Here is a 12,453-nt window from a genome sequence, read left to right on the forward strand (position 1 = left end):
ATTGCGTTATAACCTTTAAAATATACTCAAAATATATACCCCACCCCGTCCATTTTCCTAAGATTTCTTTTTAAAAAATCAAACATCCTTTTTAGGTCATTTTTCCCATCATTGAACTTGCTCAATTTAAATTCTAATCTGTTTTATAGAACTTTAAATAAAATTATTATTTAAATTTTGTTGAGAAATTATGGAAAAGAGACTGAGCACATTTTCGAATATTTGTCCACCCAGGGTAAACCAGCATTTTAGAGAAAAATGATTTATCGATGATTCCTTCCCCCCGCCCCATCATTTATGGGGATTGTACCTACCACCCTTTATCACAATACAACTATGTTTATTTCCCAAATAGCCTAATCGAACTTTTTTGTTGTCGAAAAATTTAAGTCATTGTCATATTAATAGTAAAGAAACCAAAATTAAAAATATATTATTTTTAAACAGAAAAACATTGATCTCTTCTTTATTAGTCAATTGTTGTGCATAGGACATGACATTTATAAATGGAAAGTCATTTGAAATTAAGTCTTCAGTCCCTTTAAAGGGAGTGTCTGGCTAGACATGGTAGTTGAGCTGAGAATGCAGTATTGTAAAGAAATTTCTTAGGATTTATTTGAGACCTATGAGACATTTAATGGTGTAAAATTGTTCAGCAAGAGCGCAAATTCAATCTGTCAAATCTTCATGAAGCATCCATTTTGGAACTAATTAGTTGTTTAGGAACAGGTTGAGAAAGTAAAAGTTAACTCTTTTATCATGGAAAGTAAGTAATCTTATTCAGTTATTGGATTCTGTAATGTCTCATTGTTCAGAAACATTTTCCGTAGATTTCATAGAATTTTTATTGAAACATTTTCTATGTAAATATTTCAAGAAATCTGCGAACAAATTCATAAGAAATAAGAAATTTAATGAAAGGATGATAAAGAAATGATTGATTCTGACATTGATTTATTAACAAATTTCTGTTGAGAAATATATTCCTAAACGTCTAATTAGTTTACTGTAGAACTTTTGTCACATTTTTCGGCGTCGTTATAGAAATTAAAAAAAAACGATTATCAAAAACATCCTTCCAAAATGGAGGATCCCTGAGGATTTTAATGATTGAATTTGCGCGCTTTCTGAAGTATTTTACACCGTTTTAAATGGCTCATAGGTCTTAAATAATACTACTAAATAATATCTCAATAATACTGCATTCTCACCGCAACTACAATGTCAAGGTGGTCTCTCCCTTTAATCAATAATGTAAAACTATTTAAACCTGCTGAACACATTAAGAGGCCAGGATAAACAAATTGGGAATAAGAGTACAGCAACCATTCCTGGTTTGTTCAACATGTGAACTCCTACAGTAGTTTACTAGAACTAGAACTACATCAGAAGCTAAACTTTTCAATAAAAAACTAATTCTCAAACATGAAATTTGATATTATACCTCAGTGAATTATATGGAAGATATTTGTTATTAAATATATGTGGATTAAATCAGTTTCGTAACTCTATTATTTTCTTTGATTTTCTAATGGGTAAATGACGGCATGAAATTAGATAAAAAAGAAAAAAAACACTACAAAGTAAAAGGCTTTATTCTCAAGTTTGCATCGCCTCCCTCCTTCTTTAATGTGTGACACTGTTTTATAATAATATTATTCTAATTCCATTTTCTCATCGTCGTATGCAAGGAAAGTTATTTCAGAGATGTACGCATTTTTTGTACTGCAGTGTAATGTCTTTGGGCGGAAAAGTAAACACGAGATGGATGTCAATACCTGACATGGAATCCATTTTCACAAAAAAATCAATGAAATATTCTGGTGATAAGAAACTCTTATGTGAATTTTCAAAATTATCAAAATTAAATGGGTTTAACCTCCTCGGATACTAGACGAACACTGATGCATCTTTTCTTGTTTCAAATTTCGACCTGAGAGAACTGGTTTGAATATGTACGCAGAGTATACGCAACCGCGATCAATTTTCCTTGCGTTAGTACCTTGGTCGTAAGTATCTTAAAAGAAATGACAATACTAAACTTCGCAGATTTTTTCAGTTTTCATTAGTGGATGTTTCTAAATATTTGGTACAAATGTCAGTAGTAATGCTGAGGAAAAACACCAATCTTAATAATATCCAAGTCGTTCGCCCATCGTTTTTTTCTTTCTTCTCAACCTTTACCCTCATTCACAAAAAGGATGTACATCTCTCGTCAGAATTTTGAATAATTTTATACTAGGTTTAAACTAGGTTGTCTAATGAACGTCGTAAAAAAAACAAAGAGGTTTGTGGACAGTGGACACTATAGAAATAAATAATAATTCAGTCAGTAATTGAATTAGTTCAGGAACGTTTTTCTAAAATTAATTTTATTGCCATGACACTCTAGCTGACCTATAGCTGCACAACAGGCCATAAGTAGTGATGGGCGCGTTTGGCTTTTTGTTTGTTTGTTCATCGTTCATGAAGGTTCATGAAGGTTCGTGAAGGGTCATGAAGGTTCATGAAGGTTCATGAAGGTTCATGAAGGTTCATGAAGGTTCATGAAGGTTCATAAAGGTTCATGAAGGTTCATGAAGTTTCATAAAGGTTCATGAAGGTTCATGAAGGCCCAATTTTATTAGTTTATTTGAAAATATGCCGGTGGTCCAACAAATTTTGTTAGATTAAAATTTAAAATTTTTTTAGAGTGTATCTACAATTATAACTATCACATACTACAATTTAATTTACTATTTGAAAATTTTTGAAATCCATGACTATGACAACAAGCATCAAATAGTGTAAATGTATGATTTGGTTGCACTTCTAAACCCTTGCAAAGTGTAAGATTTCAATCAGTTTTTTATTAAAGGGGAACATGAAAAAAATGACATCGCCCTGGGACTTTTTTATTTCTTTGTATTTGTATCTTATTTCATCAAAATAAGATTTTAAAACAACCTAAAGGGACTTTATACCTAATTTAAAATGGAATATCTCCTTCGAAAAAATACCCTTTAGTGCAATTTACACCTTTGTTTGATTGAGGATGAATAAGATATCACTTATGTTTCTAACAGAAAATTGGTTTTTTAATTCATGGTTTTTCCATAAAATTAACATGCATATTTATGCTTTAGAGAAAATGAATAATATTAAGAGAATTCAATACTTTTTATATACAAAAAATTACGATATCTCACTCATTGTTTCTCAGATAGAGTTGTGAATCGGGCATGCCCTTCATATAAGGGATGATCCCTTAACAGTCCCCTTGAAAATTTCTTAATATAAAGCCATTTTGCCCTTATAGTCTTCTTAAAATTGAATTCAAAGATAAATTTCAAAAGAATGGAAAATTGAAGAAAAAAAAGTTTTTTTCTTTTTCTTTTATGAAAAGATTTGAAATTATTTCTAATTACAAAATTATTATCATGAAATATAACTAAATTTTCATAATTTTGAAGAATTACAGTGAGAACCAGAAAACTCTGGAAAAGCAAGATGGTTGTTTGAATCAAGTTATGGTATTAAATAAACATCAAAGACAACATCTGCACAGACCGTTTTACTTTATAATTAACATAAAGCTACTTGTAAACTAATGCCTTTGTATCAACAAATACGCATAAATATTGCTTAAATGTCGTCTTCCTATTCTACACTTTTCTGGTTTGCCAGCATATTGCCAGCGGTTACATTATACATTTAAGCGCTATAAAAATCCATGTTTTTACAAAAAAGTATCTTAAAATCTTAAACTTTATTACTAAATCTGCACGAAAATTATGAATTTATTCTTTTGTGTGAAAATATTGTCGTTTTTCTAGGTTATAAACATTTGTATCTAATTCACACTTGATGCTTATATGGGCACAGTTGTGAATTGGGCAATTCTATGCATGGAGGGTCATAAGAAGTACCCTTACGGTCTCTGTAAGAAAATAATGTATATTAAACAATGAAATTAAATGTTTCATTTGCAAAAATATGTTGATTGTATCATTTGAAGATATGCAAAAAAAAACTTTTTTGTTTTGCAAAAAATGATTTGTAATCTGGAAAAACTAAAAATGCGCAAATTCCATTTGACCATGTGCAGTGAACAATTAGTTTAGTTTGAGCCAGATTAAGCTAAGCTATAGTAGGGTAGGTCAAATAGAACTACTATACGCCGGGTACTGCCAAAAGTCTGGCCTTAACATTAAAGTTGGACGGGTACATGCTACGCGTCCATAAGTCTGGTGCAAGGGGTCGGGCCGGTTCGAATGAAAGTTGACCCTAGTTCACCGTGGAGCAATCATATTGTCCAGATATATAATCAACATGCCTCTCTTCTTCACATGCATCCTAAACAACATTATTTTCATTAATATATACTTTGGAGAAAAACTCAGCGGTAATGGTTGAACGAGCGGTTGAGATCTGGTTAAGACTCTAAGGCGTAAAGTTCATAATAAGAAATTATTTTCTCTATAACTGAAAATTAATTCAACGTCTGGAATATAATCTTTAGGGGAATATTATTGTCCTCAACTGCTGGCTTTCAAGTGTTCACGTATATATATTTTTTTTTATGAAAATGTGTATTTTCAGCGGTTGAAAACAATGAAAGATACATAAAAAAGTGAGTTTATTTTTCAGTTGAAGAGAATTAAAAGTAAAATAAAACTTGCTTTTCCAGCGGTCATAAGGACAAAAGAATTTTACAATTCCAGCGGCTGAAACAAAAAATAAGTATAATGAAATATTTTGGTTTTATTTGGTTAAAAACATAAGAAATAAAACTTTCCTTGTGATGTTTAGAAAGATGAAAATTTCCTGTATAGTAATTGAAGGACTGCAGCTTATTGTTTTGGTGACAGAAATAATTTTTTCGCATTTTTTTGAAAACGTCCCATTAAACCTAAAAAAGTTTAACTTTTGATAAATATTTTTGATCTGGTTGATTGCTTATACACTTTCTTAAACCGACATGTTTTTTCTAAATTCACTTAGTAAAGAGTTTAAGTCAAGATGATCATTAATAATTCTTGCTTTATATCGAGTATATACTATATAACCTTAAACAAACATACCGATGTAAAACCTTTTAAAAAAGTAGGAAAGATTCTGCATTAAAAGGTTCCCAAACCAAACAGAATTTTTATTTTTAACAAAAATATATAAGTAGAGTCAGAAGCACTTTTAAGTTTTATTTGTTTACAGTTTTTCATGCAGGAAAAAAGCTGGTTTAATACTAATCAGCTGATCACTTAATGGAGGTAGGGATGGCAATCACGCCAATCATGCAGTCCTTCAATTATCATACTGGGAAATTTTCATCTTTCTAAGCATCCCAGGGGAAGTTTTTACAGGTTCTTTATAAAAAAAAATTGGCATTTCTTATTCTGAACTGCAAAGAGTCTGAGCTGTGTCTCAACTCTCAACCGCTACTGCTGTTTTTTTTCTCCCAGAATATTTTTTTTTAATTTTAAAAATTAGTTTTGACAAAATTTGAAAAGAGCAGTGATTTTTTTATCCGACCGTTTTTTTTATCTGATCATACACCTGTTTTCTGCTCTTCTCTTTTAGATCTACGCATTCTAATCTCTTGTAGACAAGGGAAAAACAAATATTTCTCATTCACACTATTATTCAATTTGATATCTTGGTAGATATCAGATGAATTTTCAGTTTTTAATGTTGTTTTCTGATATATGGAATGTAGAGGTAGGTGGGTGAATAACGAAAAATTTTATTTTAAGCGTAATTACCGCAGAACTGCAATTGAATATTATATGATGTCCCATCTATATGAATACAATGAAAGAATTTGTATAAAAACTATTTTGTTGTTGATCACACTAGAGAGGGGGGGGGGCAAAATCAAATTTTTACTGATCCCGGGGGTGGATCATATATAATGTAAATATACCCTAAGAATGCAAGTATTGGGATGGATGGGATGATCAGCTATGTACCAAGTCCAGAATATACAATCCTAAAACATTTTCTAATTATGTATTCATTTTTATGATGAAAAATACAATGTGAACAACAAACGAAATTAAAGTATTTGTTTGCAAGCTACATATTTCGTGTTGACAAATATTGAAACGTCGGACACAAGGCAACATTTTTTTAGTACATAGAAAATGAAATTCGCAAGACTAAGTTATAAGTGAAAAATTATACTTCCTTAGATAATCCTTATGAAAATGTTGATTATATCGGAAATTTCATAAAACATAAATTCGTGAAATATATAGTTCTGTAAAACTTTCAGAAAATTATACAAAATAGATTCAAAACTGTTTTCTTATCTAAAATGGGAAAAAATAATCAAGGGTTTTTATTAAAAAAAGAAAAAAGAAGATGAAGTTTTGCTCTAATATGTTTTATAATATAACTAGGTTTTTAGGGAGCTTCGTGCCCATCTTTTATTTCAACTATTGATTATGGGTAGGGTTGTTAATCGTTTTTGAAAAAGATCATAAAACGATCGTTTTTTTCGTTACCTATCGTTTTTTGTTTAGTTTTCCGATCTTTTTAATTACAATCGTTTTAAAAACTTTTTAAAAAAACGATAGTTTTCACAACGATCGGAAAACGAAACAAAAAAGATAGAAAAACGAAAAAAACGATCGTTTTTCAAAAAAATTAAAACGTTAACATCCCTAATTATGGGTATATCTATAAGCATCTTCTCTTACAATATAAAACTAAAACAAAATATGTTTGCGGATTTCATAAAGCTATACAAAAATAAAAACTTTTTAGCGCAAATTTTTATAATTTTGAGCATCCATAAAACTTCCCTGCAGGGTCATGTGAGGTCCCACACAAAATGTGGGCCCGATCTGTTTAGCCGCTTTGACAGACAGACAGACAGACAGAAAGACAACCACAGTATATATAGAATAGGTTTTATGCATTAAATACGATTACTCCAATGGTAATTGTATAAATATGAAATACAAAAAGTCTTAAAAATAAATAAATTAAATTTTTCAATTATGTTCTTAAAAAAATGTTAACCTTGTCATTTGCACATTGAGAAGCACACTCCTCCCAATTTCTAAAATTCAAAATTATTAAATATCCTTTTAATTAATAAATTATTTGTTTATTGGTTTTTTAGTTTCCAAATATACTTAAATACATATATAAACAAAAATTCACAAGAACCCATGGGGCCAGTCGGAACCTTAGAAATTTTGATTTAAAGGAGTTGAGTCGTTGCAACAAACTCAAATTTTTGAATCCCTATTTCATAGCAACCTGATGATTTAAACCTGTGATATTTCAACAGGTAACCAACAGAGTTCACAGTTTGAAATATGGTCTACGGCACTGGGTTGGAAAGATAAAGGGTTTGGAAATCCGAGTTTGTGGCTAAAGCTCAATTACTTTTTTTTATTTCTCTCATAAAAAAAGGAAAACTGCAAAAATATTTAGATTTAACATGTTCAAAGATGAAATCATGAGTATGGAAATAATAATATTTATATATGCCGGAAATAATAATTAATAAGTTTGGAATCAAAAGTATTTATTATATTTCAAACATTAGAACTTTTATTATATTGAAGGGAATGTTTGTTAAATAAGTGTACTGAATGAGAAGTGTATAAGGGGGCTCCACCCCCCCCCCGCGCCGCCGAGAACAGGGAGTAATGAATTTCTTACTCCCTGGCCGAGAAGAATAATCTCTGATTTAAAAATGATACATTTCTACATATTCGCTTCTTAACTATCGATAGCTACACAGTATTTTCCAGGGGTATTTTCTTTGTACATAAATAATCTGAGAACCCAGCGATGCCAAGGTTACTTAAAGTTACTCCCGCCGTTTACCCGAACTTGAATGATCTTACCGGGAAACTAAATTTTCGCTATTAAGATCGAATCACTCAACTCATAATCTCAAAACCAAGCTAAGTACTTTTCGGTTGCTCTCCCGAGTTCCCCTATCAAAATTTTAGGCAAATCAGTTCAGGGGTTCCGGAGTTATGATCGTACAAACAGACAGACAAACTAACAAAGCTTACAACAATTTATATAGATTCCATACTTTGTATTATTTCCTAATGATGAAAAATGGTCCTCACAGAATACTCCATAAGAAGGACATCTTAGAGTAACATTTCCAACCTCACCACGTTTCCAATCTATATAGTAAAGGGACTGTAGACTTATTTTCAAGTGACCCTCCGTTTACAGATCAAATAAGTACTATGAGTTTCTAGCAAATTGGGGAAATCGTTTCGCGAAAATTTCGCATTTTTTGCAGAAAAATTCTCATTTTAACGCATTCCGTTCGAAGAAAAAAATGCGAAAATTTTGATATTTTTTTAGAAAAAAATGTTTCACAAAATTTCACATCGTTTATGCTTACTTTCGCAAAATTCATTTTCGCGAAAAAAATGCGAACTTTTTTCGAGAGGGTTTGCAAAATACAAAAGAAAATTCTCATGAAATTTCGCATTTTCACTGGAACTCCTATAACATAGGTACCCTTAAAACTTTATGTCTTTAATTCTCATAATTTCATTCTTTTTAATCTACTGAAACTTGCAAGGAATCCATGAATCACTGAAAACGTAATCAATGAATAGAAAGAAGGACAGAGGTTTACTTCGTCATTTTTGCTAAAACAAAGGTTTAAAGGGCACTTAACACATTCAATGGGGGCCACCTGAAATTACTTGTACAGTCCCTTTAAACTAAATATTTTGTTATTGGGATCCATATTGAGAATATCCATATTAAGGGTAAAAGAATATTTAAAAAGATTTTGAAATAATGTTCATACAGAAAGTAACATTATTCTGTGCTTGCTTTGGCCTGAACGCTTGGAGAACTAATCCAATGTGAAAATTTGGAAAGCTTTGTATGGGAAAAATAAATCTTTATCTTTATGATAACAATATATTTTCAAAAAAATTTATTTAAACAAATTTTAACTACACCATTTATATATGTATTTATATCTTTGTGTGTGAATAAATCTTTATAATTTAATAATTTTTTAAATTATGAAATAGATTAAAACGATCTGTGACAAAGAGCAAGGGGCGTCTTCAGGAATTTGTTACCGTTCAGGGGGGGGGGGGGCTCAGCGCCAAAAAGGCCCCTGAAAATTCACATATCCAGGGTGGGACTGAGACCCCCTAGCCCCCTCTTCTGAATACGCCTCAAAAAAGAGTTGTTCTTTCAATATAAGTAGTAAATGCACCTTCATTAACTAAAGAAGTTTGACATGAAGAATAGAAAATACAAATAAGAAATTCAAATATAAATCTAAAATCCATGTTGGCTTACTGCTATCTCTAAACTAACTTTATAATATTTAACTGTAAGATAAGGAAGTTTAAAATCACAAAAAAGCTGAATTAATAATATTATAAGAAGAAAGCAACAGTGAGTATCAGCAAATAGGAAGACGACTTTATAGCAATCTCAAGTGTTTAATGTTATTACAAAGCAAATTAATAGCTTTCAAAATCACTAATTAAGTGAAACGGATCTGTTTACACTAAACAATTACTGTGTCCCAGGCTCATTGGACTACATAGACTTAAAATGTATGTTCAAGTCGTCTTAATACTTTAGAGTTTTCTGGTTCTACCTGTGTAACAGCTGAACTTGTGGCCGGTTGAATTTAAACTTAATATCTCAATTAATATGTTAATTTTAGATTAAAAAATTGTTTTTCACTTTATAGTGATTTAAAGAATTTTTGGAAGGGAAGAAAGAGTTAATGAGAAGGGAAGGGGAAGGGAAATAAAGGGAAGTGGAGCGGGAAGGGAAAATGAAGAAAAAGGGATATTGAAGCTGAACATGTTTTTGTCTATAATTAGCATATATAAATTAAGAAATATTTCCGGAAGGTCAACAGGTGAGGGTTGAACAGCATAGGAGTAAGCACATACCGCAAAACCGTTTTGTGACGTCAAGCAGGTGCGGGTCACCTTCCCCCCTTCGTGCGGCCATAGAGAAAGGATGAAGAGGAAAAGCTAACGTATCAAACACTGTACACTTGTATATATATATGGCCAATTTCTTATTCATTAAACCATAGGTACAACTATATGTCGTATCTATCTAACTACACTGCTCTAGTAAAGCGTAACCATAGTGTGACTATGGTTCTACCTATGGTAGAGCGTCTAAGAAATTGGCCAATAGAGTGATCATATTTCTTGGGGGTGGTTAAATTTAGATAACTGAATATTTGATGGGGGGGGGGGGTGTTTTCCACCCCCACTCCTATGATTTTGCCCTTAGAGTTGAGATAGGGGACCGGGGTGTGAATCATGTCCCTATAGTCCAACTTTTCAAGGCCTGCTTGTTAAAAAAAAAATTAGACCTCTTATACTTTAATGGTGAGGGAGGTAACAAGGGAGGAGTTTTAAAGTTCAAAAAGCTTGTAGAAAATTTTTTCCAAAAATAGTTATTTTTACTTTTAACAAATATTAATTCATGACACATGTTATTACATCCATTTTTCGAGGGCTTTTCAAAAAATAAGTCTAAGCTCCTAGAGGTAGCTTAATCAATAAATATATTTATTAACCATTTCTCATTCATTCATATTTTTATTCAACTACAAAGCTTGAGATAATACAAATAATAAATCACAATTTACTATGTAGTTTGGACCCGCCTAACCAGAGTTGGTTGTTTTGATTGGTTGGCCCATTATAAGCGAAAAAGAATATATAGAATAGAAATAGATGGATGTACACTGTATACAGTGTACATTTTAAACAAAACAATGATGATAAAGCATGAGTAAGGTAAGGAGGGGGTGAAAAAGTATAAAGGAAAGGGTGGGTATATTCAGCGTGATGGTTGTAACAGAGGGTAACATACAATATTAGAATCATGTTTATGAATTACAGGGTGAAGAAGATAGCAATTAAAGACTAAGTTTAAGATTAAGTTTTTTTTGAAACACCGACCCGCCGTTTAACGTCCTCCACCCTACCCTATGCATAAAAAAATTAATAGAAAAGAATTCAGAAAAGAAGTTCTACGGGTGAGCGCGTTGCCGCAACTCTGTGTTTAAGTGAATAATTATTGCAGGATGGAGGAGATGGAGGCTATACGAGTGCGGTTCGCCTCCCCCCCCCNAAACCTCAAATTGAGAAATGCTGTTGCTAAGGCAGTTACGAATAAAATGAAATGTGGCATGCTCAAAATATCAGGCGTCCGGTGACTGAAACAAATCCGTTCCATAAATTCAAGTGTTTGTTTATGTTTAAAGAATCTTGCGCTTTGCCGCGTAGCATAACCAGAGTTCGCTGCAGGTACGAGTTCTCTCCAGGCATCACACCGGTCGCATCTAAAGGTCATTGAGTACAAATATGTGAATTAAATTTAAAGATTAAGAAAGCTATTAATTTTTATGTGAAGAATACCTAAAAGTCATCTAGTACAAATAATTGATTTATATTTAAAGATTAATAAAGCTATTTATTTTTATGTGAAGAATATCTATACGTGTAGATGTACTGTGAGTATTTGCGACCGGGGCATTCTATCAGCTGATTCCTGAGAAAGCTGTTTGTCTAGAATTTGTTCAGTCTGTTTATCTTGATTTAAACTCAAAGTAAGACCTATACGCTTGGAAATTTGCAGAAAAAACGCAGCTATTATCCAGTTAAAATACCCCAGTGATTATTAACTTTATTTGTGTGTGATCCGAAAAAAATACCTAAGTTAAAATGTCTTTTTTTCGAAAATTTTAATGTTGCTATTAGTTTCATGCACACAATTTGCGGGGTTGGGGTCTGTCCTAGTGAACGATTTTTGGACCAAAAAATCGTTCTCTAGGACAGGACCCGAACATTCGTTTAGGGAAATATTATTGTACACCTAAAAAGTCTAGGGGTAATTTTCCAATGTTTTGAAAGCATGACAATTAAATTTCAAAACTATCTTATACGCAGGAGTGTGATCGTCCATACGAATTTATGGAGTTGCATTATATTCCACTCAGATCGTAAATAATTCAATTAACTTTTAAATTAATCATTCAGTATACAACCACCAATTTTCGAATTTAATTCGATGCATTCCAATATAGTTAAAATTTCATAATTTTTTATTTTATATGTGATCCGAGTGTTACTTTTAGAATATTCATTTCTGAAATTTTGAATCGTTTTTAATAATTTCCTCCTTTTTGACGCAGTAGATAGAAGTACAAATAATAGCTATCGATTTGAAATTTAATTCGACGTAATACCCCCTTTCACTATTCGTGAACACTCCCTTTAATTGGTTTGTGCATGATATAAAATACACATTTCATTTTATGTATTTTTAGGAGAGAAAATGGCAGGGCTTATTGGATTTGGAAGGATTGCAGCTCCTAGGATTTACAGGTATTTTAACTACCATGTTAAGTACTTACTTACTTGTTTACTTGTGTGGTGGTTTGCAGGAGACCTCTGGGTCCATGGTGCAAACGTCTTT

At 31.7% G+C, this 12,453-nt stretch overlaps 1 protein-coding gene across 1 annotated transcript; it reads right to left on the minus strand.

Annotated features, from left to right (window-relative positions):
* Nucleotides 1–3,519: 3,519 nt before the first annotated feature.
* LOC111717374 (uncharacterized) lies at nt 3,520–9,290 on the minus strand. Its single transcript, XM_023492872.1, has 5 exons — nt 9,206–9,290; nt 8,042–8,138; nt 7,006–7,045; nt 5,903–5,968; nt 3,520–4,335 (listed from the first exon to the last, which is right to left on the minus strand). The coding sequence occupies exons 1-5, from the start codon at nt 9,279–9,281 to the stop codon at nt 4,267–4,269; spliced, it is 348 nt and encodes a 115-aa protein (XP_023348640.1). The 5' UTR covers nt 9,282–9,290; the 3' UTR covers nt 3,520–4,266.
* Between the last annotated feature and the right edge of the window lie 3,163 nt (nt 9,291–12,453).

The sequence above is a fragment of the Eurytemora carolleeae genome, unplaced genomic scaffold, assembly GCF_000591075.1.
Source record: "Eurytemora carolleeae unplaced genomic scaffold, Eaff_2.0 scaffold2551, whole genome shotgun sequence".
NCBI lineage: Eukaryota > Metazoa > Arthropoda > Copepoda > Calanoida > Temoridae > Eurytemora > Eurytemora carolleeae.

Excerpts from the sequence above, each read along its gene's own strand:
- LOC111717374 (XM_023492872.1), bottom strand. The coding sequence starts at position 9,281 with ATGGATTTTAGATTTATATTTGAATTTCTTATTTGTATTTTCTATTCT. Across the intron at positions 7,046-8,041 it reads TCATTAGGAAATAATACAAA|AAATTGGGAGGAGTGTGCTT; the intron begins GTATGGAATCTA and ends TTTGAATTTTAG. Across the intron at positions 5,969-7,005 it reads CTCAATGTGCAAATGACAAG|GATTGTATATTCTGGACTTG; the intron begins GTTAACATTTTT and ends AAAATGTTTTAG.